This window comes from Mytilus trossulus, chromosome 7, assembly GCF_036588685.1.
Source record: "Mytilus trossulus isolate FHL-02 chromosome 7, PNRI_Mtr1.1.1.hap1, whole genome shotgun sequence".
Classification (NCBI taxonomy): domain Eukaryota; kingdom Metazoa; phylum Mollusca; class Bivalvia; order Mytilida; family Mytilidae; genus Mytilus; species Mytilus trossulus.
In genome coordinates this window covers 77,341,560-77,367,909 of record NC_086379.1, presented here as the reverse complement: position 1 = coordinate 77,367,909, position 26,350 = coordinate 77,341,560, and the positions used below count along the sequence as shown (strand labels likewise).

The 26,350-nt window shown below is 32.8% G+C and overlaps 1 protein-coding gene across 1 annotated transcript in view; it reads left to right on the top strand.

Annotated features, from left to right (window-relative positions):
* LOC134725879 (uncharacterized) overlaps window positions 1-26,350 on the top strand; it is a 42,063-nt gene that overhangs the window by 3,178 nt on the left and 12,535 nt on the right. Inside the window, exons 5-22 of the mRNA XM_063590134.1 lie at window positions 35-157; window positions 494-1,168; window positions 1,673-1,855; window positions 2,394-2,630; window positions 3,438-4,064; window positions 4,970-5,611; window positions 6,365-7,009; window positions 7,332-7,568; window positions 8,723-11,696; window positions 12,445-12,620; window positions 13,274-13,429; window positions 14,455-14,759; window positions 15,855-16,001; window positions 19,277-19,408; window positions 20,347-20,443; window positions 22,541-22,629; window positions 23,729-23,971; window positions 25,095-25,572. Of these exons, the coding sequence (XP_063446204.1) occupies window positions 35-157; window positions 494-1,168; window positions 1,673-1,855; window positions 2,394-2,630; window positions 3,438-4,064; window positions 4,970-5,611; window positions 6,365-7,009; window positions 7,332-7,568; window positions 8,723-11,696; window positions 12,445-12,620; window positions 13,274-13,429; window positions 14,455-14,759; window positions 15,855-16,001; window positions 19,277-19,408; window positions 20,347-20,443; window positions 22,541-22,629; window positions 23,729-23,971; window positions 25,095-25,572 (8,166 nt within the window). The remainder of the gene's footprint in view (window positions 1-34; window positions 158-493; window positions 1,169-1,672; window positions 1,856-2,393; window positions 2,631-3,437; window positions 4,065-4,969; window positions 5,612-6,364; window positions 7,010-7,331; window positions 7,569-8,722; window positions 11,697-12,444; window positions 12,621-13,273; window positions 13,430-14,454; window positions 14,760-15,854; window positions 16,002-19,276; window positions 19,409-20,346; window positions 20,444-22,540; window positions 22,630-23,728; window positions 23,972-25,094; window positions 25,573-26,350) is intronic.

The window sequence follows — 26,350 nt, the reverse complement described above, 5'->3', positions numbered from 1 at the left end:
TAGAAGGTCTAACATTGTATTGTAAATATTTCAGTGTTGAAGTCTTGTCATGAATATATGGTAGCGGGTCTCACTGGAGTTAAGAATGAAAGTATTGATCCTGATATATTAGATAGCTTTCAGAATCGGACAGTTGAGGAATGTAACCTAGACTTGGGTAAGTATTCAGTATATTATAAGGTCTATACCATGAGATAAACTAATCCTCTGGATATCATTTAGAGAGTATAAATCATGATTTAAAGAAATTTGACTATGTTATTACCATACTTATATGATGTTTTATTTCTTAAATGAATTTATCTCTTTTTATGAAAAATTTGATTTGTTCTTAGAATTGGAAAATATGTCACTGATGTAATATTTTCCCAGTCAATAGAAATTTCAGTTGCTTCAATTGATGAATTAATTTTGAAGATATTTTAATACAAGCAAAGATTGATAATCCTTATAGATTGTCTTTGTGTAAATATTTTATGTAATGTCTTTGCAGGTTACAATGGATTTCACTTTTCTATGGATGTGAATGATACTGTTACAAATTCCATTGGATTGAATACAACCATCAATTACCTTGATGTTGACAATACCATCAATCTACCTGTTATTCACTACGATGGATTGTACCTCAATCAAACTGGCTTTAACATCACTGGTTTACAGAGCATTAAATGCTTCTACGATGTGAAATATTGTTTCTTTGGCTTCTCATTCTCTGCCTGGATCAAGGTTATTGATGTGTCTCCCTCATCAGGGAAAGTGACCTTGTTTGAGATGGGAGGGGATGTTACTCAGAATGAGAACGGTATTAGTGTATCTTGTGTCAATACAACAGATGTTACCAAACTCAACTGCAGTGCAATCGTTCTTAATGGAACTGACAGCTGGACTGTAGAGTTCTCTATAATGAAAAAGCAGTTGTTACATTTGACCTTGACCTGGAATCCACATTTGACCCTCATTGTAGCACTGAATGGTCATTCCACGGCTGATTTTGGAAGATATCCAGAACATATGTCAATTACAGAAGCTTCCATCCCGGGAGTTAGTAGACCAGTTACTATTGGCTATTCAGTATATGAACCAGACAATGTTGGTGAATTAATTGTTGATGAACTTACTATAGTTGATAATTTCTTGGAAAATGTTGAAATCAAGAAACTCTTTGGTATGTTAAATGGTTTCCATATATTTATAGTAAAACAAATAGAGTTGTAGATTTATTATGAAGGATGTAAAAAATAGTATACTTCATTGAATATATTCTCCCTAAATAATCTCACATTTAATAAAAATAATGTAATATGCATGTGATGGCTGTACAGGGATGAGACTAAATTAATTGGTAATATGTTTTCAAATGTAGTACAGTGTTCTGCCTTAAAAAGTGGACCAGTCCTATTGATTCAGAATCTAAAGGTTACATTTTTCAATAAGTTTTATCTTATGTTGCAAACAAAAGGAATCAGTAGATCTTTGTCTTTCTTTGTAAGATACAGATAAATAAAGTCAAGATGATTTTTTAATTAGTTTTCTTAGTTAAAAGGGACAAGGTATTCTATTACAAGGTGTCCAGGTAATATTGCTATGAAACTGATATTATTTTACTTTGTAAGCACAAAAATAAAATTGTTCCTACTTTATCAACATTGTTAAATATTTATTTTTTTAGGTACTAAACATGAATGTCCCGAAGGCTGGGAGTACATTAAAGTATCTGACAAATGTTACTATCTATCTACTGGTACAGCTATATACACATCAGCTTGTACAGCTTGTACCAGTATGGGGGCCACTTTAGCTCAACTGCCAAACTTGGCAACTAGAACTGCCTTACAGGATTTTATGTTTTCAGGTATATGCATTTATAATGGTAGATATTAACGTTTCAATTGAATATTCTTTGTCAATAATTTTTAGCATTGAAATGCAACAAAGACCTATGTCTTCAATTAAAAAATTATGTATTTTCTTTTACAAAATATTATTGAATACATAGAATCAAATAAGAATAGAAAACCATACAAGTGAGAGGTTTATCCAGCTATAAAATATGCAAATGACAATGAGACAATTCTCAATCCAAGTCACAATGTATAAAAATTGAACAATTAATCCACCATTTTCTACATGTGAAATATCTGTACCAAGTCAGGAATATGATGTTTTTTTAATGTGTTTAAGCTTTTCATTATACAAATTAATATACTGATATTCAGAACACAAAATTGCCATGCACACATCAAAAAACAAAATGGAAGAAATAATGTTAAAATGACTGTCCTTCATCTCTTTGATATATATATATGTAATTTGTTACTAAACCATAGACTTAATTTTTCTTTTTTTAAATTTATTTGAGAAAATTAAAATGAAAATTATGTACCTTGTAGTATTTCAAATGCAACAGTCTGCATGGGTAGCCCTTACACAGTTACCGAGGGCTGTAGCTGCATTCCCTATCCGACAACCCAATGGGAAGATACCAGACTTTGCAGATGTATCGTTGATACAGTTTCCTGGGACACTTGCAATGCCTAGATGTGCTAGATTATTCTCTCAGACTGGAACATTTGAGGATGCTCTTTGTTCGACTAATATCTATTATATATGTGAACAACAACCAATGTGTAAGTGTTAATTTCTACATAGCTCATTATGATATGAGTACAGTCTTCAGATGTCTGTGAACTTTTAATGCTTTTTTTTAGGTTGCAATATTTATGTTGTGAAAGGGAAATTTTGTGATCTTATAATCTGTTGTCTGATGATGGTTTACTCCTAAGAATACTGAATTAAATAAAAATCGTTTACTCATTAGAATACTGAATTAAATAAAAATCGTTTACTCATTAGAATACTGAATTAAATAAAAAATGTATACTCCTTAGAACACTAAAATAAATAAAAAAAATATATAATGAATGATCAAGATTTATAGCCTTTGTGTGAGATTTTATATTTTATAGTGTAAGTCTTTTGAAATGTGTCAGATTTCTAACATTTGTACAAGAGCCTAAGGAAACCATGAAATTTATTTATGTTACATATTTTTTTTGAGAGTGAGCAAAACTGCTGCAATGTAGCTAGTCTCATATATGTCACCACATTACAGCTGATTGCATTGAGTGTGAAGGTAAAGGTAATTAATATCTTTGATTAGCTTGCTTGCTAGCGGAACTGTTAAGTCGTTATCAGGTAAGGTATATTACCCTACTCCGAGTAGCCTAGTCCTACAGACAAGATCTGTCGGACTAGTCTACTCTTAAAGGAGGGTAGTTTACCTAACCTTATAATGACTTCACGGTTAAGATAGAAAGCAATCTAACCAAAGAAATTTCATTTACCTGCACACTCAATGCAATCAGCTGTAATGTAAGATCTTGGAAGATTGATGAAGGAAATGTATTTCATTTTGAATGTGTATATGATTACAGATGTGAAAGAAACCCCATTCTACATCAATGGCACCAATCTACATGATACTGAATATGATGTGAAAGGTCAAATATTAATACACAGAGGAGTTACAAATGAAAGCATGCTGTTCAATCAGTCATATATAGAAATGATCCATGCTGATGACTGTATGTCTAACTTTGATTATTGCCATAATGGACTAACGATAAAATTTTGGCTAATGACGATCGGAAATATATCTCTGTCATCAAAACAAGTTGTGTATTCGAATATGAAGTCAGAAAATTCTCATGGAATAAGTATATACGTAACAACTGATTTAAGTCACTACCTGCTTGGTGTAGATGTTCGTAACAAGATCTCCTACATGACAACCAAAGTATCAGTATCGTCAAATGCATGGACATATGTTGTATTGAGCATAACTTTAGATTCTCAAGCTGTTATTTACTTGAATGGAGAACTGGCTGTTCCCATCACTTCAAACACTAACATGACTGATGTATCGATAAGGAGTTTTGGAGTAGCTGCCGATATCACTTTAGGATCTGGAATTAACGGCACAAACCAAGGGCTTATAATGATGGATAACCTAACATTCACAGAGTCCAGTAATTTAATGGTATTGCCTCTGAAACAAGATGGTATGTAATTCAAAACTTTTGATTTAAAGAATGAAGTTCAGAAAGTAGTATAATTAAGCAAAAGTTTAAAGAAGCATAACTCCTAGAATTTTTTTCTGGGAGTTGTGCTCCTTTGAACTTTTGATGTTTTTATCACCTCATTTACAAACAAGTGATCTCCATATAAAATAAGAAGATAATAATTGCCAATGAGACAACTCTCCACCAGACACCAAATGATGTAGAAGTTAACATCTATAGGGCACCATACATCCTTCAATAATGAGCAAAACCCACACTGCATAGACAGCCCTTGAATGGCAAATGTTTATCATTTCAAACCAGAAAATGTTGTAGTGTTTTCTTATGATGTTCGCAGCTTAAAAAGCTGATTGATATTTTTTTTTATGTATTGGGATACATAAAAATGAAAATATGGGGAATAGATTCTAAAATACTGATTAAATGTCTCATTTTCATGAGAATGTCAAATTCTTGGAAAAATAATGTAGTAAAAAGTAAAATCACAAAAATATACATAACTCTGAGGAAAATTCAAAATGAAAAGTCCCTAATCAAATGGCAAAATCAAAAACTCAAACACATCAAACAAATGGACAACAACTATTACATTCCTGACCAATTGATGCATTGAAAAAATATGAAGAAGTCATATATCAAAAGAGATTTATTATGTGTTGGTAATGAGATGTTCAGTATAAATCAATTAGACAGCAACCCAATGACATAACTAACCAAACGACAGGTAGAGGTCACTAATTATTCCTTATTAATGAAGGCACAGCCTCAATAATGGCAGTATATTTTGTAGTAAGCTATTCTTGTTTGGTTTCTCTTCAAAAAAGAAAAACTTTGTTACATGTGAATACATTGTATATATAAATTGTTTGAAACATTTATTTCAGTGTATGAATTTTTCCCAAGATTCCAACTTCCATTTGATGATGTATCAAAGAGGATACCTATTGATGTTGGGAGTACATCATGGTGTGGTGAAGGATACATTGGAAATGCTATATTTAGTAACTCTTCATCTCCTACCATGACAGATTTCATTGGACAATTTGCATGTGATTGTTTTGGTTCACAGAATACTTGCCTTGAAGGATTTACAATGTTTGTTTGGATAATGGCACCAAGTTACACAACGGACTACATCATATTTGATAATATGAATGTCAACACTGGTATTAGGATAGATTTTAGAACATTTGATTTTTCCCGTACCAATAAAATGTGGCTTCATATTAAACAAGGTACAACCATTGAAAAGCACTACCCTTTTGACCTTGAACCAGAAACCTGGTCTCACCTTGGTGTCACTTGGTACATAAATGGAACAACTTTATTTACTGTAAATGGTATTTTAATGACTGATGAAATTCTCCAATCTATGACACCTGTTCCAGGCTTGGACCCAGTGACAAAGCTACAGATAGACAGCACTATAGTCAGTACAGGGGTACCAGTGAATATGAAGGGTGGTGTTGATGAGTTAATGGTCATCAGAAGTCCCATCAATCAACTGGATCTAATACAATTTTATGGTATTTTATTTACTAATATTACTTTATATACCTCAGATAATTTTATTCATAATAAAATTTAGATGTGGAAATATAAAATTTTAGGTTAGTGGTAAAAAAAAATTAAGGTACAGAAGGTGTCAATGTTTATTATTTCCAACTTACAGAAGTTCCAGTGGAAACTTTATTATAAACAATGTCATAATACCTGTACCTGATGGAACACATGTTCTATACTATTTATTCTGTTAGGAACATATGCTGTAATATTTATTCCTGTGGAAGTAATATTCCAGAATATTTTTTCCATTTGGAACTTATGTTATGAAGGAACTTCTATTCCGTGACAAAGGAACATCCAAAATCATAAGTTGAAGAAAATAACAATACCATGGCAGAATAAAGCCTCATGTTTTGTCAACAACTCAATAGTTGTAGTGTTCATGTCCTTTTGGATTTCCAATACTCTGAATTAGTGGTGAGTGTGCTTAAATGATCTAAGAACAGCACTGTATGCATACTTGTTTGTTTCATCATTGCACTATTAACACTACTGACTTGTTGGAGTTTTGCAATTGGTTAATTTTTTTGTCCATTTAGTCTCTTTGTTTTGTTGCTTCACATTGCAGTTTGTTAAAAATGACAGGGCTGTAACACTTACTTGTAATTCATAGTAACCCCAACTAGAACGTAAGAAAAGTTGCAACCTATAATGTATTTTGTTTTAAGTATTTTCAGAATAAGATCACAAATTTTATTTTATCCATTTTCCAGAAAATTCAACCTTTCTACACAAGGAAGCCTACTGCTCATTTGATGACATGGGAAATTATTTGAATACCTCATCAGTGATTGCAGGAGTAATGAATAATGCTGCTCGATTAGTATCTGGGATAGATTCTATCAATATGACATCAGTAGTTGACACAGATATGTGTTTCTTTGACATCAATAAATGTGTTCATGGCTTTACCATCAGATTTGCCTTCAGATTGGTCCTAGATCTTGATGTTGACCAAGTTATCATGACAACAGGAGGAGACAACTCAGATGGATTAGGTTTTGCCTTGACCTTCACAGCAAGTAATACAAGTTTACCATTCAGAAGATACTTCCAAGTTGATGTAAGACAATCAATAAATGAGTACACCACCTGGTTTAATATCCAATACGATATCTGGACAGATTTGTTTATAACATGGCATCCTAGTTTTGGTATAAGAGTTTTTATAGATGGCATCCTGGCAATATGCGATTTCTCCATACAACAGGCTAGATTGTCACCTCCTACAATACTTGAGCAGACCTTCATTATTGGTCAAGAAAATGGTGACTCTGTTGACCTTGGAATGTTTGACATTGATGAACTCGTTATTCTAGATGTTTCAGTGTTTGGTGAAGAAATACTACAAAATGGAGGTAAAATATTAAATTTGAAACATCAAACTTACAACAAAAAAAAGATATTTAAAAAAATTAGGGGTCAATATACACTTTTTAACGCAATACAAATGTCCATACAATAATATGTCAGATTATAAATGAACCTGGGTTTAGAAAAGTTAATCATTTAAGCTCATACAACTTGAACTGCTGCTGCTGTTATAAAAACCAGGCTTTCCATCATATTAGATTTATTATAAGTATAATTTTTCATACCTTGTTTTTCAAATCAAATTGACATTGTTGCTTTTTGAAGACATTAAATTAAAGTCATTTAATTTTTGTAATGAATTTTAAGCTGGATTATGGAGACACCATGTCCATAAGACACCTGAAGCAGATCTGATACAACAGTACACAGAGGTTACGAGAGACGAGTGTTATCAGTACTGTACAGATCGACAGTGTGACAGTTATACCGTCTGTGATAATGAATATTACGGTACCTGTAACTTGTATAGCAATACAACCAACACCACATTCAATGACCAGTCATGTGACTTATTTACACGATACCTTTTGGATTTTTTCCCAGGTATGTATTACTTATACTTCATTAATTTCTTAGGTAGTTTTTGTATACTTAATTCCAATTGAGTTTTACCCATATAAAACTTATGATTTTGTCTTTAAGAAAGATGTATTGGAGTATAATATTTAACCAACATATCATTTGTCCCTCCCAAAAAATTCTATCTTTATATCCATACATCCTTTTATCTTGTCATGCAATAACTCATATTTTCATTGGTGAATATTAACCACATCTGTATAATATTCTTTCTCTAATTCTATGGAAATATATCCCTTTCTGAACCCATTGTATAAAAAAAATTAATCAACGTATGGTTACCAGTGATCTCAGAAGATGATTGGCTGAGTCAAAGTGTCATAACCTTTCTCAGCTCCCTGTAATGATAAAAATGTTCTAACAAGTGTTAATGAAATTGACATCTTTGTGGAAAGTAAAAGGCACTCGAAGGGGATTTTGGTTTAGAAAAAAGGGAAATTTATCTTTTAATAATTAGAGAAACAAATTATTACATAGTAACACATGGATTATCGTATTTATCCAATCTCGATAGTAAAATTATCAATTTTAAAGTCCTTGCCGAGGTTTGGACTTTAAAATTGATAATTTAACTATCTCGATTGGATAAATCTGATAATCCACATGTATCAATGTAATAATCTATACGTATATAGGGCTCTATTTATTTCAATTTTTAGTGCCTGCCAATAAATAACTATTCCACAATATAAATCAATCTCTGATATATAGTAGTCATGGAAATACATTCTATAAGGAAAAAAATATTACAAAGAAAATGTAACCTATCATTTCTCAAATATGTTATTGCTTACAAAAGCTGATGTAATATTTCCATGTATACTGTTTATTATTATTTGCAATCTAGTTCTCAAATTCTAAAGAATAAATGCTCATGAATTACACCACTTACACTCTAGATTGCTAGATGGTTTAGCTCTGAAATCCAGCTTTATATAGCATTAATATTAAAGAATTTATGACACTTAAAGATTGGGAACAAACCCTTAGCAGAGAGGTAAACCCTTAATTAGGCACTAAGGCTTTTTATCACTGTATTTTTTACTATATTTTGATAAAATGGTATACATAGTTATTTATTAAAATGTACTTAACAGTTATAAGTTTGTTTATTGTAGTACAAGATGCAGGATGCCTTTCCAATACGTCTGTTTCCATAGCAACAGTTCTATCATCCTCAATGGACTCCAATACATCTGTTTCCATAGCAACAGTTCTATCAGCCTCAATGGACTGTTCATGGTACTGCAAGAACATCTCCTACATGTACAGCTATGTTATTTCTACAACATGCTACTGTTTAAACCATGATGAAGATATTGTACAGATTTTTGATTCTGAGAATTTAACAATTATAAATGATTGCCTCCATGACCAGAAAATTCAGCAAGCAACCGGTTTGAGGGATTTTATACAACCACTGCCAATCATATTTTTTAACGTAACTTCATCGCCAGGACTATTTTTACTACTAAACGAGACTTTGAGTCTAAACTTTAAAGTTAATGACAATACATATGCAGGTTACAAAGTGGATGCAGGAGATGGCAGAAATGTTAATTACACATCTTACAACACAACAGAGCTCAGATTTCATACTCAAGGTTTCTACTTTGTGCAAGTTACAGCTATGAATGAAATAAGTTCTATCATTGTTTATGTCAATGTTACAGTATTTATACCAGTAGAGGGCGTCGTTATAAACAATACCAAGATCGTAGCGACCAATTCTGCTGAACAGATCATTATTAATATTCAGCAAGGTACTTTGATAACATGTGACATTGATTTTGGTGATGGGACCAATGACACCATGTTCCAGCCCAACTCATCTATACCATTTATCTTCACTCATGTTTATACCATTGAACAGCATGCAGACATCAATGTTACTTGTTTTAATGAGTTGTCTCAGGAATATAATGCTTCACTTCTCATTGCTATTGATCCTATTGTTAACTTATCAATGATGGCAGCAGGTTCCGTTATTTTTGGACAGAATGTATCGGTAGATTTATTCTTTGTTCAGGGATCAAACATTTCTATGGATATTAAATGGAATAATATCACTGTGTTGAATCCATTTTATGCTGATCCAAATGGTACCATATCAATTAATGTTGTTCAGGAAATATACAACACAACCGGAGAACATCATCTGAATATTACAGTATGGAATCCAGTTTCAGGTCCGTTTCATTTGTCACACATTGTATATATTGACCTTGTCATTTTCAATGTCAGTTTGAACTTTAAAAAGTTTGTGAAAGTCAATGATAACGTTTCTTTTGAATTAGCAATTCAGGAAGGATCCAATATGTACATACACCAGAACTTTGGGGAGAGTATACAGAATGATACAATATTCATAGACGATGATGATGGCATAAATAATTTACTGAGTTATAACATCCATGCCTATACCAGTCCAGGGGAATACCTTATCACATATTATTTAGAGAATTCTGTGTCAAATATGACAGTAGTTGAGATCATCTATGTTGAAGTACCTGTAAATAATGTTACTATGGTTACAATTGATGTAGAAGACCCGTATGACTTTGTAAATTTCACATTCAAAATAAACAATTCTCTACTGCCTCCTACAAATGCATTCATGAATATAAGTTTTGGAGATGATGAATCATTAGACGAATTTTCAGTAGAATTTCTTGGAACTTCAATGACAGTATTACACAATTACACATTGAATGGTTTCTACACGGTTCACGTCAACCTATGGAATAATGTAAGTTCCATAAATTTTACACAGATTGTGATGGTTGGAAGACTAATAACAAACTTAACTGTTACGCCAAGATTAGTATATGTCCCAGTCGGTGAACTATTCAGTATAGCCCTAGACGTAGGAACTGGATCTCAAGTCAGCTATAGGCTGGATTTTACCGATGGGACTATCAATTCAACAGAGAATATTTACACTGTACCAAATGCTGGCTTCTTATTTGAAAAATCGTTTGACCAAGTTGGTGTGTATGAAGTCAATATATTAGCAAATGGTTCTTTTAATAGTGAAAAACAGAATGTCACAATTTATGTTCAGGAAAAAATACTGGGCATGGCAGTCTTATCACGTCATATTGGAAAAATGAATTATCCATTCTATTACCATATTAATTTAAATGCGGCTGGTACAAACAGTTGTTTTGTTTTTGATATGGGTAATAAGACACAACTTGTTGGAGATTATTTCTGTCAGTCAAAGCCAGAATACTTTGGAATGAATTTTACATATGCTGTGGGAAATCCAATTGTATTTTACTTAGAATTTGACACACCAGGAGAATACAATATGGTAGTAAATGGATCAAACGAAGTGTCGTATGAAATATTTAAAAAAATGTTTGTTATATTACAATTTCCTTGTACTTATCCTGATGTTAAGATCTATGGTTTGTCCCACAATGTTGTAAATCCAACTAAAGTTTATGCGTCAGATAATGCGGTCATTAGAGCTGTGTCAGACACATACTGTGATCCCTTACAGACAGTACTATTTGACTGGACGATTAGTCCTATGGACCCAGGTATGGATGAGGTCACGTTAGACACATCAACGTTACCATATCTTATTCTCCCAGCAAATTCATTAGACTATGGATTGTATCAAGTTAATGTGACAGTTCTGATCCAGGATTATTTAGAATTTAATGACACAGATACTACTTACATTGAAATTAAACAAACTCCACTTGTACTTCTGATGAAGGGAGACGATTTACGTACTATCAGGTCTGGTTCCCCACTGGTAATGAATGCTTCTTGGTCTTATGATCCTGATTTTCCACTGAAAGGGATCCAGTATAATTTCACATGGTATTGCTGGTACCCTTCATCTGATCTTTACGAATTCAATATCAGTAATATTGTGTTACATGAAATTGGTTCAGCCTCTTGTTTTCCAACATTAGACCTGGCAAATGCCAACTGGACAGTATTGACCATACCTAATGCCTTATTGAATGGTACAGACTATTATTTTGTTGGAAAGATGACTAGTGGAAACAGATTAGAAGCCAAAGCACAACAAGTGAAGATTCTAGGATCAGATCTACCAGAACTAGTATTAAAGTAAGCAATACCAATGTGTTGAATGATAAATATTTACAGGAGTTATTGCAGATATAAATATTTACCATAATACCCCATTCTGTGATATTTTTATTAACTGGAGATGTAAGACCTGATGCTTAACAAAGAAATTTGAATTTTTTTAAAGATGATAATTCAGAATGTGTAAGGATATACAGGGTAACATAGGATGGCTATTTGAAAATTTGTATCTCACTTTTAGATCAATGTTATGTATTGCATTCATTCACATTTGAAAAGTAAGTTTTTAAATGCACGAAAATCTGATTATTTTATTTTCACACTTAATAGATTAAATCAATTAAATATTTAAACACAGAATTAAGAGTTTGTTTTAATGTGGCAAAATACATGACCATCAATTAAATATAAACTCTTATAGTCAGTCTATCTAATCATGCTAATGGGGAAACGCTAATGGTTGGGGGCTTAATTATTGTGGTTTTATCTCTGCATTTGATTTCATATGCATATTGATTGAATTTTATGGTATCCAGTAAGCAAAAATAATATTCTTTGTAGGCTAAAATTTTATTTGGGTTTTAATTTCATGTAAAAAGTTTCATTAGCTATAAAATAAACAATGAAACCCTGTAACACCTTAGTCAGGTGGTGCTGAAAACGTGATGTTAAATCCATGAGTGTCTATTGAAAAAAAAACAAAAAACAATGACAATATCTGCTCTGACAGTATATATCTAATATAAGTGAATCAATCTTTTTACAGATGTATGCAGAACTGTGTAGATGTAGTTAGTCCTTCTAAGCATGTAAGATTCAAAGGACTTTGTGAAACCTGCACTCAAAAAAACAGACTAGGTATTGATTACAATTGGAGACTTTTTAAACTAGGAGCTTTTGGTCCAGTTGAGATTATAGACTTTGCAACATGGACAGACACTGGTATGTATATTAATAAAGTAGACTTAATTTTATGCCCCACCTATGATAGTAGAGGGGCATTATGTTTTCTGGTCTGTGCGCCCGTTTGTTCGTCCAGCTTCAGGGTGAAGTTTTTGGTCAAGGTAGTTTTTGATGAAGTTCAAGTCCAATCAACTTGAAACTTAATATTCATGTTCTGTATGATATGATCTTTCTAATTTTAATGCAAAATTATAGTTTTTACCCCAATTTCACGGTCAACTGAACATAGAAAATGATACTGCGAGTGGGGCATCCGTGTACTCGGGACACATTCTTGTTTTTAATACTGTACTTTGCCAAAATGTAGTTTGTGTCATGCTTTTTCTGAAATAAGAAAACAAGTATGAGTCACAGACTCACAGTGCTTTTTTCCAAGCTGCAGGTTGTGCAAAAGTTCAAATTTTGTACACATTATGCTTGGAAAACACATTTTTTTATGAATGGAATGAAACTACACGATATGATTAAAACAAGATATGAGGAATTAGCTCTTATAGTGTGCTTTCAGAAAAAAGATAAAATTTAGTCACAGGACTATTGTAGTAAAGCTTGATATTTAGGACTTCCAACATAATACCAATGATAAGTAAAGAAGGCGAGACATTTCATCGTGTGCACTCTTGTTTTTATAGGTGTTAAAGGTGCAAATATAAGGATCAACAAAGGCTATTTAAAGCAAGGACAGGATTATCTAATACAATTAGAATCAGGAGCAGCTCACACTGTAAAACACCTACATGTTGCATTACCTCCGTATGATGGCTCATGTCGGAGTGACATTACTGTGGGTTAGTATATAAATCCCTTTGTTTTTTTTTATTGTATTAAAATCCAGTTGCAAATATTTTATCCAGATTATAGATGATAAAAAGCATAAACAATGTTCAATTTTGTTACACAAAGCAAATATTGTTTCTGCAGTTCAATATTTCTCCACTGTCAACAGTTATTAAAATTTTAATGTTAAACTGCCTGGAGAAATAATATATTATCACACTTGATGCAGTAGTAGAATCTATAATAATGGAGAGCTATCTTAATTGGATAATTTTGTCATCAAGAAATGATATCCAGAACTAATAATGGCTGGAACACTATTTCTGTATGACCTCATTAGGTGTTTATTTCTCTCTTTAGATCACAATCTCTTAAATGTCAGCATGATTTGTTTTCATTCTGGATATTTGAATAACAAATAGCTGAGGACAACCACTTGGTTATTTTAAAAAAAAATAATCAAATTGTAGAGTGAATAGTAAATCATTTGTGGTAATGTTTTATAAAACATTAATGGAATTTGTACTGTAATGTTTCTACTTGTAAGACATGAAATTAAATGTTGGTATTATTCATCTACTTGTCGTTTGGTCAATTCAAATTGGCCTTCTATTAGGCCTAAATTGATATATTGTTTGTTTTCCCAATCCTGACCCTGCCAAGTCAGGTGTTGGTAGGTAGGTAGGGAAATAATTTTATTTTTCCAAAAAAGCTTGAACAATATCATACAATCCGGCAAGCCAGGAAATTGGAAATGAATAAAATAATATTTGACTTAGTTTTGACAATTAAATTTTATGAGTAGCACTGTTTTTGCAGGGTCGGTCGGGATTGGGGAAACAAACAATATTTTATTTTAGGCCTTATTATGTCCATTTGCCCATCTATTTCAGTTAAGTTTTGTTCCATAATTCCAAAACTACTGCTATGAAATGAATTCATATTTTGTCTGAAGCCAAATAATGAAGAGTTGTACCTTGTAAGAAATTTTCATATCTGTTTTCAGTGTTTAGTAACAAGTCCAGTATATTTTTAGGTCAAGCTTTCAGTAGCAAGTTCACGTTCAGTTGTGGAGGCTGGTTAGATGAAGGTACAAGACCAGCTAGAGATCCTGATGTAGACAGTACCTACCTGTATGGTTATACCTTCACATTCTCCTATCAAGTAATGGATGCCACGGAGAATCCAATAGTGCCATTTTTCCAAGTGTCAGGGTCAGAGGTGGATACACCAGGAGTTGTCTTACCACCTGGGAAGATGGAATATGATCACATTGTGAAAATCATTGTTGATGTCACTGACAAACAGAATTGTTATACTAACTGGACTTTGGATGTTCAGGTAATTATTATCTATTACAGTGCAACCTGTGTTTTCCTACACACTGGGGGACCAGAAAATAATGTTGGATTAAGCAGGGTGTTGGAATATTCAGGTTTTTTTCTGCAAGGATATGCATATTTTGGGACCATGAAAATGTGTCGATTAAAGCAGTATGTTGAAATACTCAGATGTCAATTAGGCAGGTTACACTGTATAATGAAAGCCACTTCCAGTTGAAGTTCAATTGGCTTTAAAGGTCATATGAGATTTATCCATTAGTTTGCCTCCGTCCACTCTATCTGTAGCCTTAGACTTGAAAATAAAACATTTATTCTGAAACTACAGGGCAAAATATTATCAAAATTTACTTAAATGTTCCTTTATTATCTAGTTTAAAAAATGAGGTTTTTGGCTGATATCTCAGAAGGTAAAGCAGTTAGAGCAACACTATCTGAGGATAAAAATGATGACCAGGGGAAAGTCTATCTCCTTTGAAATTTGCTGAAAAATTGAACAATTTTTATTTGATACATTGCTATTTGAATGATTTTTCCTTTTAAATTTAAAGTTTTTTTGGTTATTTTGAAAACTAAAAAAAAGAGAGAAAACTTTAAAAACAGTTAAAAATGACTAGAACAGTTATACAAATAAGTCAAAATGTCACAAACTGTTAATCAACAAGGCAATCAGAAGTGTACAAATCACATACAACACCAAGACTAAAGGAAAAAGAAGAAAAAACAAATGCAGTTCATAAAACATTACAAAAATCCTAGAGAGTAAAAAACATCAACCCAGGCAAAAAGCAGGATGAACTCATTTGCTCCTGAAAGATAAACAGTTTCCTGCTCAATGAGTGGCTCTTCTTGTGTTTCTCTTAATATGAAGAAATATGATGATAAATCACATTAGATTATGTCATAATTTATATGAGATAAGGAACACAGGATAGTGTTCTTGATAAATTGAACTTTTCTATGATCAGATGTGACATACTTTGATATTCCCTAAAATGATGGTTCAACCAAATCTTGGAAAATGCATTACTTTAGCATTACTACATATAGAGTTTTGATTATATGAATTACTATCTTTCATCATATTTAATTTTAGGTTACACCATTTTCAGAAGACAGTGGTCATGATGTTATGGAAGGATTTGAAAATAATGTCTGTGTTCGGGAAAAAGATATGTCCTGTATATTAACCTTTTGTGATGGTCTTGCTGACACTAATACATCACATGTGAAAGATGCAAAGGTTGGTCTTCTGCTCTTAATTTTTTATACGACCGCAAAATTTGAAAATTTTTTCGTCATATATTGTTATCACGTTGGCGTCGTCTTCGTCGTCGTCCGAATACTTTTAGTTTTCGCACTCTAACTTTAGTAAAAGTGAATAGAAATCTATGAAATTTTAACACAAGGTTTATGAACACAAAAGGAAGGTTGGTATTGATTTGGGGAGTTTTGGTTCCAACATTTTAGGAATTAGGGGCCAAAAAGGGCCCAAATAAGCATTTTCTTGGTTTTCGCACTATAACTTTAGTTTAAGTTAATAGAAATCTATAAAATTTTGACACAAGGTTTATGACCTCAAAAGAAAGGTTGGGATTGATATTGGGAGTGTTGGTTTCAACAGTTTAGGAATTAGGGGCCAAAAAAGGGCCAAAATAAGCATTATTCTTGGTTTTTGCACAATAACTTTAGTTTAAGTATGTAGAAATCAATGAAATTTTGACACAATGTTTATGACCTTAAAAGGAAGGTTGGTATTGATTTTGGGAGTTAAGGTCCAAACAGTTTAGGAATTAGGGGCCAAAAAGGGACCCAAATAAGCATTTTTCTTGGTTTTCGCACCAAAACTTTAGTATAAGTAAATAGAAATCTATGAAATTTAAACACAAGGTTTATGACCATAAAAGGAAGGTTGGTATTGATTTTGGGAGTTTTGGTCCCGACAGTTTAGGAATAAGGGGCCCAAAGGGTCCAAAATTAAACTTTGTTTGATTTCATCAAAATTGAATAATTGGGGTTCTTTGATATGCCGAATCTAACTGTGTATGTAGATTCTTAACTTTTGGTCCCGTTTTCAAATTGGTCTACATTGAGGTCCAAAGGGTGCAAAATTAAACTTAGTTTGATTTTGACAAAAAATGAATCGGTTGGGTTCTTTGATATGCTGAATCTAAAAATGAACTTAGATTCTTGATTATTGGCCCAGTTTTCAAGTTGGTCTAAATCGGGGTCCAAAATTAAACTTTGTTTGATTTCATCAAAAATTGAATAAATGAGGTTCTTTGATATGCCAAATCTAACTGTGTATGTAGATTCTTCATTTTTGTTCCTGTTTTCAAATTGGTCTACATTAAAGTCCAAAGGGTCCAAAATTAAACTTAGTTTGATTTTAACAAAAATTGAAATCTTGGGATTCTTTGATATGCTGAATCCAAACATGTACTTAGATTTTTGATTATGGGCCCAGTTTTCAAGTTGGTCCAAATCAGGATCTAAAATTATTATATTAAGTATTGTGCAATAGCAAGTCTTTTCAATTACACAGTATTGCGCAATGGCAAGAAATATCTAATTGCACAATATTGTGAAATAGCATTTTTTTTTAATTAGAGTTATCTTTCTTTGTCCAGAATAGTAAGCAAGAAATATCTAATTGCACAATATTGTGCAATAGCAAGATTTTTTTTTTATTAGAGTTATCTTTCTTTGTCCAGAATCAACTTAAATCTTTGTTATATACAATATACAATGTATATTCACTTTTTACTACCAACTGATAAATTAAAATAATCTTTACCATTCAGTGATAACAAGCAGTTTTTTTACATCTTAATATTTTATGATGTATTTAAATGAGTAGTTATTGTTGCAAACTCCATTAGAAATTTTAATTGAGATTAGTTTTGGAATAAGGGAAAGGGGGATGTGATTAAAAAAATTGGGTTCAATTTTTCTCATTTGAAATTTCATAAATAAAAAGAAAATTTCTTCAAACATTTTTTTGAGAGGATTAATATTCAACAGCATAGTGAATTGCTCTAAGAGAAAACAAAAAAATTAAGTTCATTAGAACACATTCATTCTGTGTCAGAAACCTATGCTGTGTCAACTATTTAATCACAATCCAAATTTAGAGCTGAATCCAGCTTGAATGTTGTGTCCATACTTGCCCCAACCGTTCAGGGTTCAACCTCTGCGGTCGTATAAAGCTACGCCCTGTGGAGCATCTGGTTTTATAATCGGTCAGTGATTGACTTTTTCAAAATCTTTTCTTCTTGTACCACTGAGCCACTTATAATCAATCCTTGTCTGAATTTAATGAAAGAAAATTAGAATGAAAACTGTATCCCTTATTGCATGCAACTAACTATATATTTAAGATTTGCATTTGTGCAGCCTATGAAGATGAACAAAATTTTCAATATGGCCACAACTTATGATTATTATACCCCACGCAATGGGTTGCGGAGGGTATAACGTTTTTGACCCGTCCTGTCAGTCCGTCCGTCAGTCCTGTTTCTTGTCATCGCAACTCCTCTCAAACCATACAACAGAATTTCACGAAACCTTTTCAGATCATAAGGACATACTATGTTGTTGTGCATATCGACGGGAAATTACGATTAATTGTGCATATCGACGGGAAATTACGATTAATTTTATTTTTAGGAGTTACTCCCCTTTGAACTTATTTGCTTCAATGTTCTACTGCAACAGTTTGTCATCGCAACTCCTCTGAAACCACAAATCAGAATTTCATGAAATTTTGTAGATAATAAGGGCATACTATTTAGATGTGCATATTGGCAGGAAATTAATTTTTCTGATACAATTTTTTTTCTTACACTTATTTAATTTCTCCAATGACAATGTGGGGACGAGGTGTATGTGAGCGTGCTCACTAAGGTTCTTTATTTTTTTTATGTATTAAAAAATGCATGATTGAATGTGCTGATTTGAACAAGATTTGACAAACAGTTTGTTGAAAGAGTAAAAGTTAAAATGTAGATTTATAGAATCAAGCATATGATAGACAACATCTGTAGTTCAATGTTTTTAAAGGCTCAATCAAAGAACATGTATGTAAGACACAATAGAAAAGCATAAATTTGGATTTCAGACAGACTCTTGTCTCCTGAACAACATCAATATATAACATTTTTTTTTTTCTAATGCACTCTCATATTTACTCTATTTAATGAATTTTAAGGAAATAATTGATACGATAAAACAAATTTCCGAATTATTGTAGTGGCTTATTCACTGAACAAGTATGCATTATAAGGGTCCAGCTGAATGCAAGATTTTCTTGCTGCATTGAAGAGCTATTGGTAGCTGTGTGCTGTTTTCTACTTTATTATGCTCTTTAGTCAGGTAGTCATTTCTTTGACACTCTCTGTTTCCATTTTCTATTCTATTGTCATTGATAAAATCTTTAAATTTAGATATGATTCTGTATAATAAGTGCTTTTATTAAAGTTTGAATTTAAATGCATTTCATTTAATAATTTATTTTAGTTGAAAGATGAACTTATTAACAGCTTGTTTAACAATAAAGATTTGATACAAGATGGTTTACATATGAAACAGACCACTTCAGTCCTTTCTAAATTGACAGAATCTACTGAGGAAATGTCTATGGAGTCACAGGTAAACACTTTTTTTATATAGATTAAACCTTTGGTGTTCCAGTTCTACTAGTTTTACACTAGTAATTTTTGGGGCCCTTTTTAACTTGCTGTTCCATGTGAGCCAAAGCTTTGTGTTGAAGGCTGTAATTTGACCTTTAATGGTTTACTTTTATACATTGTTACTTGGATGAAGAGTTGTCTCATTGACACTCATACCACATCTTCTTATAACTTCTTAGTGCTGTGAATAATGAACGTATTGAGATTGTTGTCAAAGTCTGTAAGCTGTTTTGAAGAGAGATTAGCTGACTGACTTGTACATGACAAAATTACTTGAACTAATGTTAACCAACTTATGTTCATGTATACTTTATTTCACATTTTGCCTTTTCTAGTCCACTTCACAGATATTTAATTTCACAAATTTCTAATTCACTTGATCAAGTTGATATTTTAAGTTATATGGTTTGCTACTGAACCCCTACGAATCCATAGAGGGTAAGTAAAATCCTATGGATTTTATTCACCCTCTATGGTTTGTAGGGGGTCAGTAGTTAACCGTATAACGAATTTATCGCACGCTGAACTTTTCTGCTGCATTTTGTTAGAACATAAACAATAAACACAACAACATTAATAGATGACGTCACCATTAACGCGTCATGAACCCCCTTTGAAATTTACAAACCCCATACTGTCTCATAGGGTGTCACCACGTGACGGTGCTAAATCAATCACAATGTGATATTTTACTAGCGGTGTGATTAAAGTTTGATGGTGAAACTTTGAAAGTTTGACATATTCGCGATGATTTCTCTTCGAGTTATTTTTTTACTCTCCAAAAAGTTTTAATTATTGTGATAATAACCCATTTAAATTTTTTGCAATAATTTCTGAAATTTACAGTTCTGATAAAAAAAAACTAGAGATAGAAATGTTAAGAATTTTATTTTGTAGGCTCAAATGAGAAATTTGTTTACTGGTATGGTATCGTCTGCACAGACAACTTTGTCACCAATGTTGTCATTGGAAGAAAAAGAGAACATGGCTTCAGGTATGACACATGAATATTCAATTTCTCTTACAGTAAAAAAGGACTTAAAGTATGTATACTGTTCTATAGTCTTGCCTGTGACAATAGTTATAAAAACCTTAATGATGGGAGCATTTGTGATTTACCCTTGTATATCTGTTTTTTGTCAATTTGATTAATTGGAAAGGAGCTTCTTTATGTTTAAAAGATAACAATTTTTAGAATTTTTATCTAAATTTGACTTGGATTTTTTTTCTCAAACAAGCTCATTAGTAATGTTTAATATAAACTGGACATATTTGGGGTTTTTTCCCCCAGTTTCCTTGTTTTTTTAGCTCACCTGGCCCAAAGGGCCAAGTGAGCTTTTCTCATCACTTGGGGTCCGACGTCAGCGTCATTAACTATTTACTTTCTGAACTTTTTCTATAGAACCACGGAATGGAATGAAACAAAACATGGCATGAATGTTCCTTATGAGGTGCTGACCAAGTGTTGTTACTTTGTAGCCAATCAATCATCTAAGATGGCCGCCAGCGGGGGATTTAGTTTAACATAGGACCCTATGGGAAAGGCATACAAATGACTTCTTCTAGAGAACCACTAAATGAAAGAACCAAACATGGCACGAATGTTCCTTATGAAGTGCTGACCAAGTGTTGTTACTTTGTAGCCAATCCATCATCCAAGATGGCCGCTAATAGGGAACTTAGTTTAACATAGGACCCTACGGAAAATGCATACAAATGACTTCTTTTAGAGAACCACTGAATGGAATAAAACCAAATATGGCATTTATGTTCCCTATGAGGTGCTGACCAAGTGTTGTTACTTTGTAGCCGATCCATCATCCAAGATGGCTGCCAGCGGGGGACTTAGTTCAGCATAGGACCCTTTGGGAAAGGCATACAAATGACTTCTTCTAGAGAACCACTGAATGAAAGGAAACCAAACATGGCATGAATGTTCCTTATGAGGTGCTGACTAAGTGTTGTTACTTTGTAGCTGACCCATCATCCAAGATGGCTGCCAGTGGGGGACTTAGTTTAACATAGGACCCAAAGGGAAATGCATACAAATGACTTCTTTTAGAGAATCACTGAATAGAATGAAACCAAACATGTCATGAATGTTCCTTATGAGGTGCTGACCAAGTGTTGTTACTTTGTAGTTGATCCATCATCCAAGATGGCTGCCAGCGGGGGACTTAGTTTAACATAGGGCCCTATGGGAAATACATACAAATGACTTCTTTTAGAGAACCACGGAATGGAATGAAACCAAACATGTCATGAATGTTCCTTATGAGGTGCTGACCAAGTGTTGTTACTTTGTAGTTGATCCATCATCCAAGATGGCTGCCAGCAGGGGACTTAGTTTAACATAGGGCCCTATGGGAAGTACATACAAATGACTTCTTTTAGAGAACCACGGAATGGAATGAAACCAAACATGGTATGAATGTTCCTTATGAGGTGCTGACCAAGTGTTGTTACTTTGTAGCTGATCCATCATCCAAGATGGCTGCCAGCAGGGGACCTAATTTAACATAGGATCCAATGGGAAGTACATACAAATGTCTTCTTTTAGAGAACAACTGAATGGAATGCAGTCAAACATTGCATAAATGTTCCTTATGACATGCTGACCAAGTGTTGTTACTTTGTAGCCAATCCATCATCAAAGGTGGCTTTCAGCAGGGGACTTGGTTTAACATAAGACCCTATGGGAAATACATACAAATGTCTTCTTTTAGAGAACCACTGAATTGAATGAAAGCAAACATAGCATAAATGTTCCTTTCTAAATGAAGTGCTGGCCTAGTGTTGTTACTTTGTAGCCAAATTTTATCTTTTTATATGATTTCAAAAACCCAAGTAGAATCAGGTGAGCAATACAGGCTCCTTAAAGCCTCTAGTTTTAATACAGAGGGAAACCTAATATTACTTTTCCTTTGTTTTTAACCTATAATTTAATGATTCTGAGATTTGCAAATGGGGAAATATTAAATAAAAAAACTTTTGTTTTGTTCTGTGGCAAATTTTTATTTCCGATTAGCATTTCAGTGTCTAGTTCAGAATTACTCTTATAGCCATTAAACATTCTATCGTTATTCCACAGATTTATTATCAAGTGTTACTAGGTTTTGTCAGAATACAAAGTATCCTCCAGAATGTACCTCAGGAGATTGTGACCAGAAACTAGTACAGGTAGGTAAAATGATTTTCCAAGTCAAATAACTTTTTTTTTTATCTAAGCAGATTTTGAAATCGTCATTACCAATACTTAGGAATATAAGAACAAAAGATAATATTTTCATCAAATGCATTTTCAAAATCAAATCTGTATTGCTTATGTTTTTTTGCCCTGCCAACTTTATGGCATTATGTTTCCATGTTTGTGGGTCGGTCTATCCATTAGTCTGATTGTTCATCCCAGAACCTTGATCTATAACTCTCTAAATTCAACTGACCATTCAGTCTATATGAATGGTCCAACCTTTAAAAGATATTCTGATCTGTAATAAGATACCTATTCTGGTTTTTATCCAACTGTATGAAGACAGGAGTCAATTTCATAAAACTAAGATTGGTCGTAAGTCATAAACAATTCAGTATACTAACGATCAATCTTAGCAGTAAATTTTTTTTGTGAAATTGACTCCAGAACTGGTCATGCCCAGCCCCCTTATTTAAAAAACTTGGGTGGATGACAGTTGACAATAGAATAAAATACCACAAATATTTACTTCTATATAAATGTATGCATATGGAAGCACCAATGTACCTAGTTCAAAAGTTTAAACTGAAATCAGATAATAATCCTTACTCCTTAAGAGGTGTCACTCAAGGTAATCTGATAGTTCCTAAGCCAAAAGCTGAACTATTTAAGAAATCCTTTGCTTATTCTGGATCAGTATTATGGAATGGACTACCACACAAAATGCGTAAAGCTCAAAACACTTTTACTTTTAAGCAAAGTATCAAGAAGTACCTAACACAATCCTGATAAGAAATGTTTGCTAAAATGCATTTGTAATGTATATTTTTTATTTTCATTTGATTTTTTGACTACATGTATACTTCTTTTAACAGTATTGTATCTTATGTTAATAACAATACATTGAACTACATGACTGTAAATTAACTATGTGAAAATATCTGTTTTGATTGTATTGTAATTTGTATGTGAGGGCCTCAGGGAAGATTAGTTTATTGTAACTAACTGAGTTTACTCTCTTTAAATAAAGAATTTATTATTATTATTATTATTATTATATTTCATTTTTTTAGTGGAATTTTTTTTCAGGGTAATTTTGCTGTGGAGCTAATTGATATACTGCATAATTTAACGGGCCTGTTGTTACAAGGGAATGTTGCCGGAGAATCATCAACAGTTATCCACGTAGCTGCTGGTAACACTAAATACCAGGCCCAGAGGAGAGAATCATTCAGTCTGATTAACATGACGATGGATTTTGCCGAGTTCAAAACAATAGTGACAAAATCATTACCAGAGGAGGTCACAGAATTAGAAACAGTTGATTTAGAGGTTAGATAATGTAGACAAATAATTATTTACACAATCATGTCATTGATTAATTCAATTTTTTAACTGGCCATCACAGAATATAAAAGCAACCCATTTGTGGCCTTCCACTGTTGTTTGCTCTATAGTAGGGTTGTTGTCTCTTTGACACATTCCCCATTTCCATTCTCAATTTTATTTTAAACTCTATCTTAAATGTGACAGGTACACTTTCCACAAATATTTTTTATTTGTGTTGATTGGGTAATATACAGAATGTGAATGATGGCAGATATGTTCTCATATAGTTCTATGAATTATTACATCATATATAACTCTCTCAAACTACTTGTTCAGTCTGAACAAAACTAAAGATCTTTTATAAAAATATTATATAATTTTAATCAAGAAAAATAATATGGCAGCCAGGACAGTCTTTTTGTATGTTTCATCAGTTTTAAAATGTTTTCTGATTGGTTTATTATGATCAGCCACTTTACTTTGAGCAAAGTGAACAAAAGGAAAGCAACTGTTTTGACCAAGCAGTATTAGTCCAACATCTTTATGGGTCCAAGACAATTTCAAACCAGATGTTTCCTGTACCCTTGTTTTCTAATATTTTGGATGACACAATTGCTCCTGTTAAATGTTGCATCCTTTCTGTTCAAAAAATCAGATTTACTTTCCTGATTCCAACACTTTATTGCTTGGAGAGAATCATTAAGTCTGATTATAAGGACTATGGATTTTGCAGAGTTCAAAACAAATTATTTTTATACCCAAGTCAACAATTTATTATAACATGATTTAGTCTTATTCTACAATGTGTGTTTTTGTCCTTGATGGTATTGTTATTATATGTTAATTACTGTAAACCGACTTATTTTGGCGGATACTTTATTTCGCGTTTTACCCCTTCTTGACCTCTTTGCAGCTATTTAATTTCGTGATTTTCTGATTTACTTGATGAAGTTTATTTAAGAAAGATCCAAGGTTTGCGTATTCACAACAATTTATATTCGCGTTATTTTTCTAATTGGAAAGACGTAAAAATAAATCGCTTGTGAAAATAAGTTGGTTTACAGTAGTTGCTCTTAATGATATTTACCATTCAACAACTATATTTATACTTATTTTTACAATGTAGATGATGACATCAGATAATTTGTACACTGTTGACCAGAGCACTTCCAGTGTCAAATCTCAAGTGACAACATTTGAATTATTAAAGGATGCCGGGGAAAGGATTAAAGTGGCGGATCTACCTGCTGAGATTGAGGTGTACAGCTATCCAAATGGATTAAACGATTTAAATTATACATATGTCAATTTATCAGCCACTACCGATTCACCAATGTTCTTTATTGAACTAAGATTAAATGAGACTAACGTTGTACCAGTGTTGATTGTGAGACCAGATGATACAACTGCTAATATAACCTATTATGTCAGAAAGGGTGGTATACCAAGTCAAAGTACATATGATATAAAGGGCTTTATTTTGACTGACTCAGAGGTTGAAGACAGCACAAATAGTTATTTGGTTAAAATGGATATATCTGGTTTATGGACAGGCAGAGAAAGATTACCTACAAATGTCTATATTGGACTGGAGGCTGATTACAGTAAGTGTTGTTTACTTATGAGGGTTTATATTGGACTGGAGACTGATTACAGTAAGTGTTGTTTACTTTTGATGGTCCATAATCTACTGGAGGCTGATTACAGTAAGTGTTATTTACCTATGAGGGTCTATATTGGACTGGAGACTGATTACAGTAAGTGATATTTACCTATGAGGGTCTATATTGGACTATGAGGGTCTATATTGGACTGTAGGGTAATTACAGTAAGTGTTGTTTACCTATGAGGGTCTATATTGGACTGTAGACTGATTACAGTAAGTGTTGTTTACCTATGAGGGTTTATATTGGACTGTAGGGTAATTACAGTAAGTGTTGTTTACCTATGAGGGTCTATATTGGACTGAAGACTGATTACAGTAAGTGTTGTTTACCTATGAGGGTCTATATTGGACTGGAGACTGATTACAGTAAGTGATATTTACCTATGAGGGTCTATATTGGACTATGAGGGTCTATATTGGACTGTAGGGTAATTACAGTAAGTGTTGTTTACCTATGAGGGTCTATATTGGACTGTAGGCTGATTACAGTAAGTGTTGTTTACTTATGAGGGTCTATATTGGACTGGAGGCTGATTACAGTAAGTGTTGTTCACCTATGAGGGTCTATATTGGACTGTAGGCTGATTACAGTAAGTATTGTTTACCTATGAGGGTCTATATTGGACTGTAGGCTGATTACAGTTAGTGTTGTTTACCTATGAGGATCTATTTTGGACTGGAGGCTGATTACAGTAAGTGTTGTTTACCTATAAGGG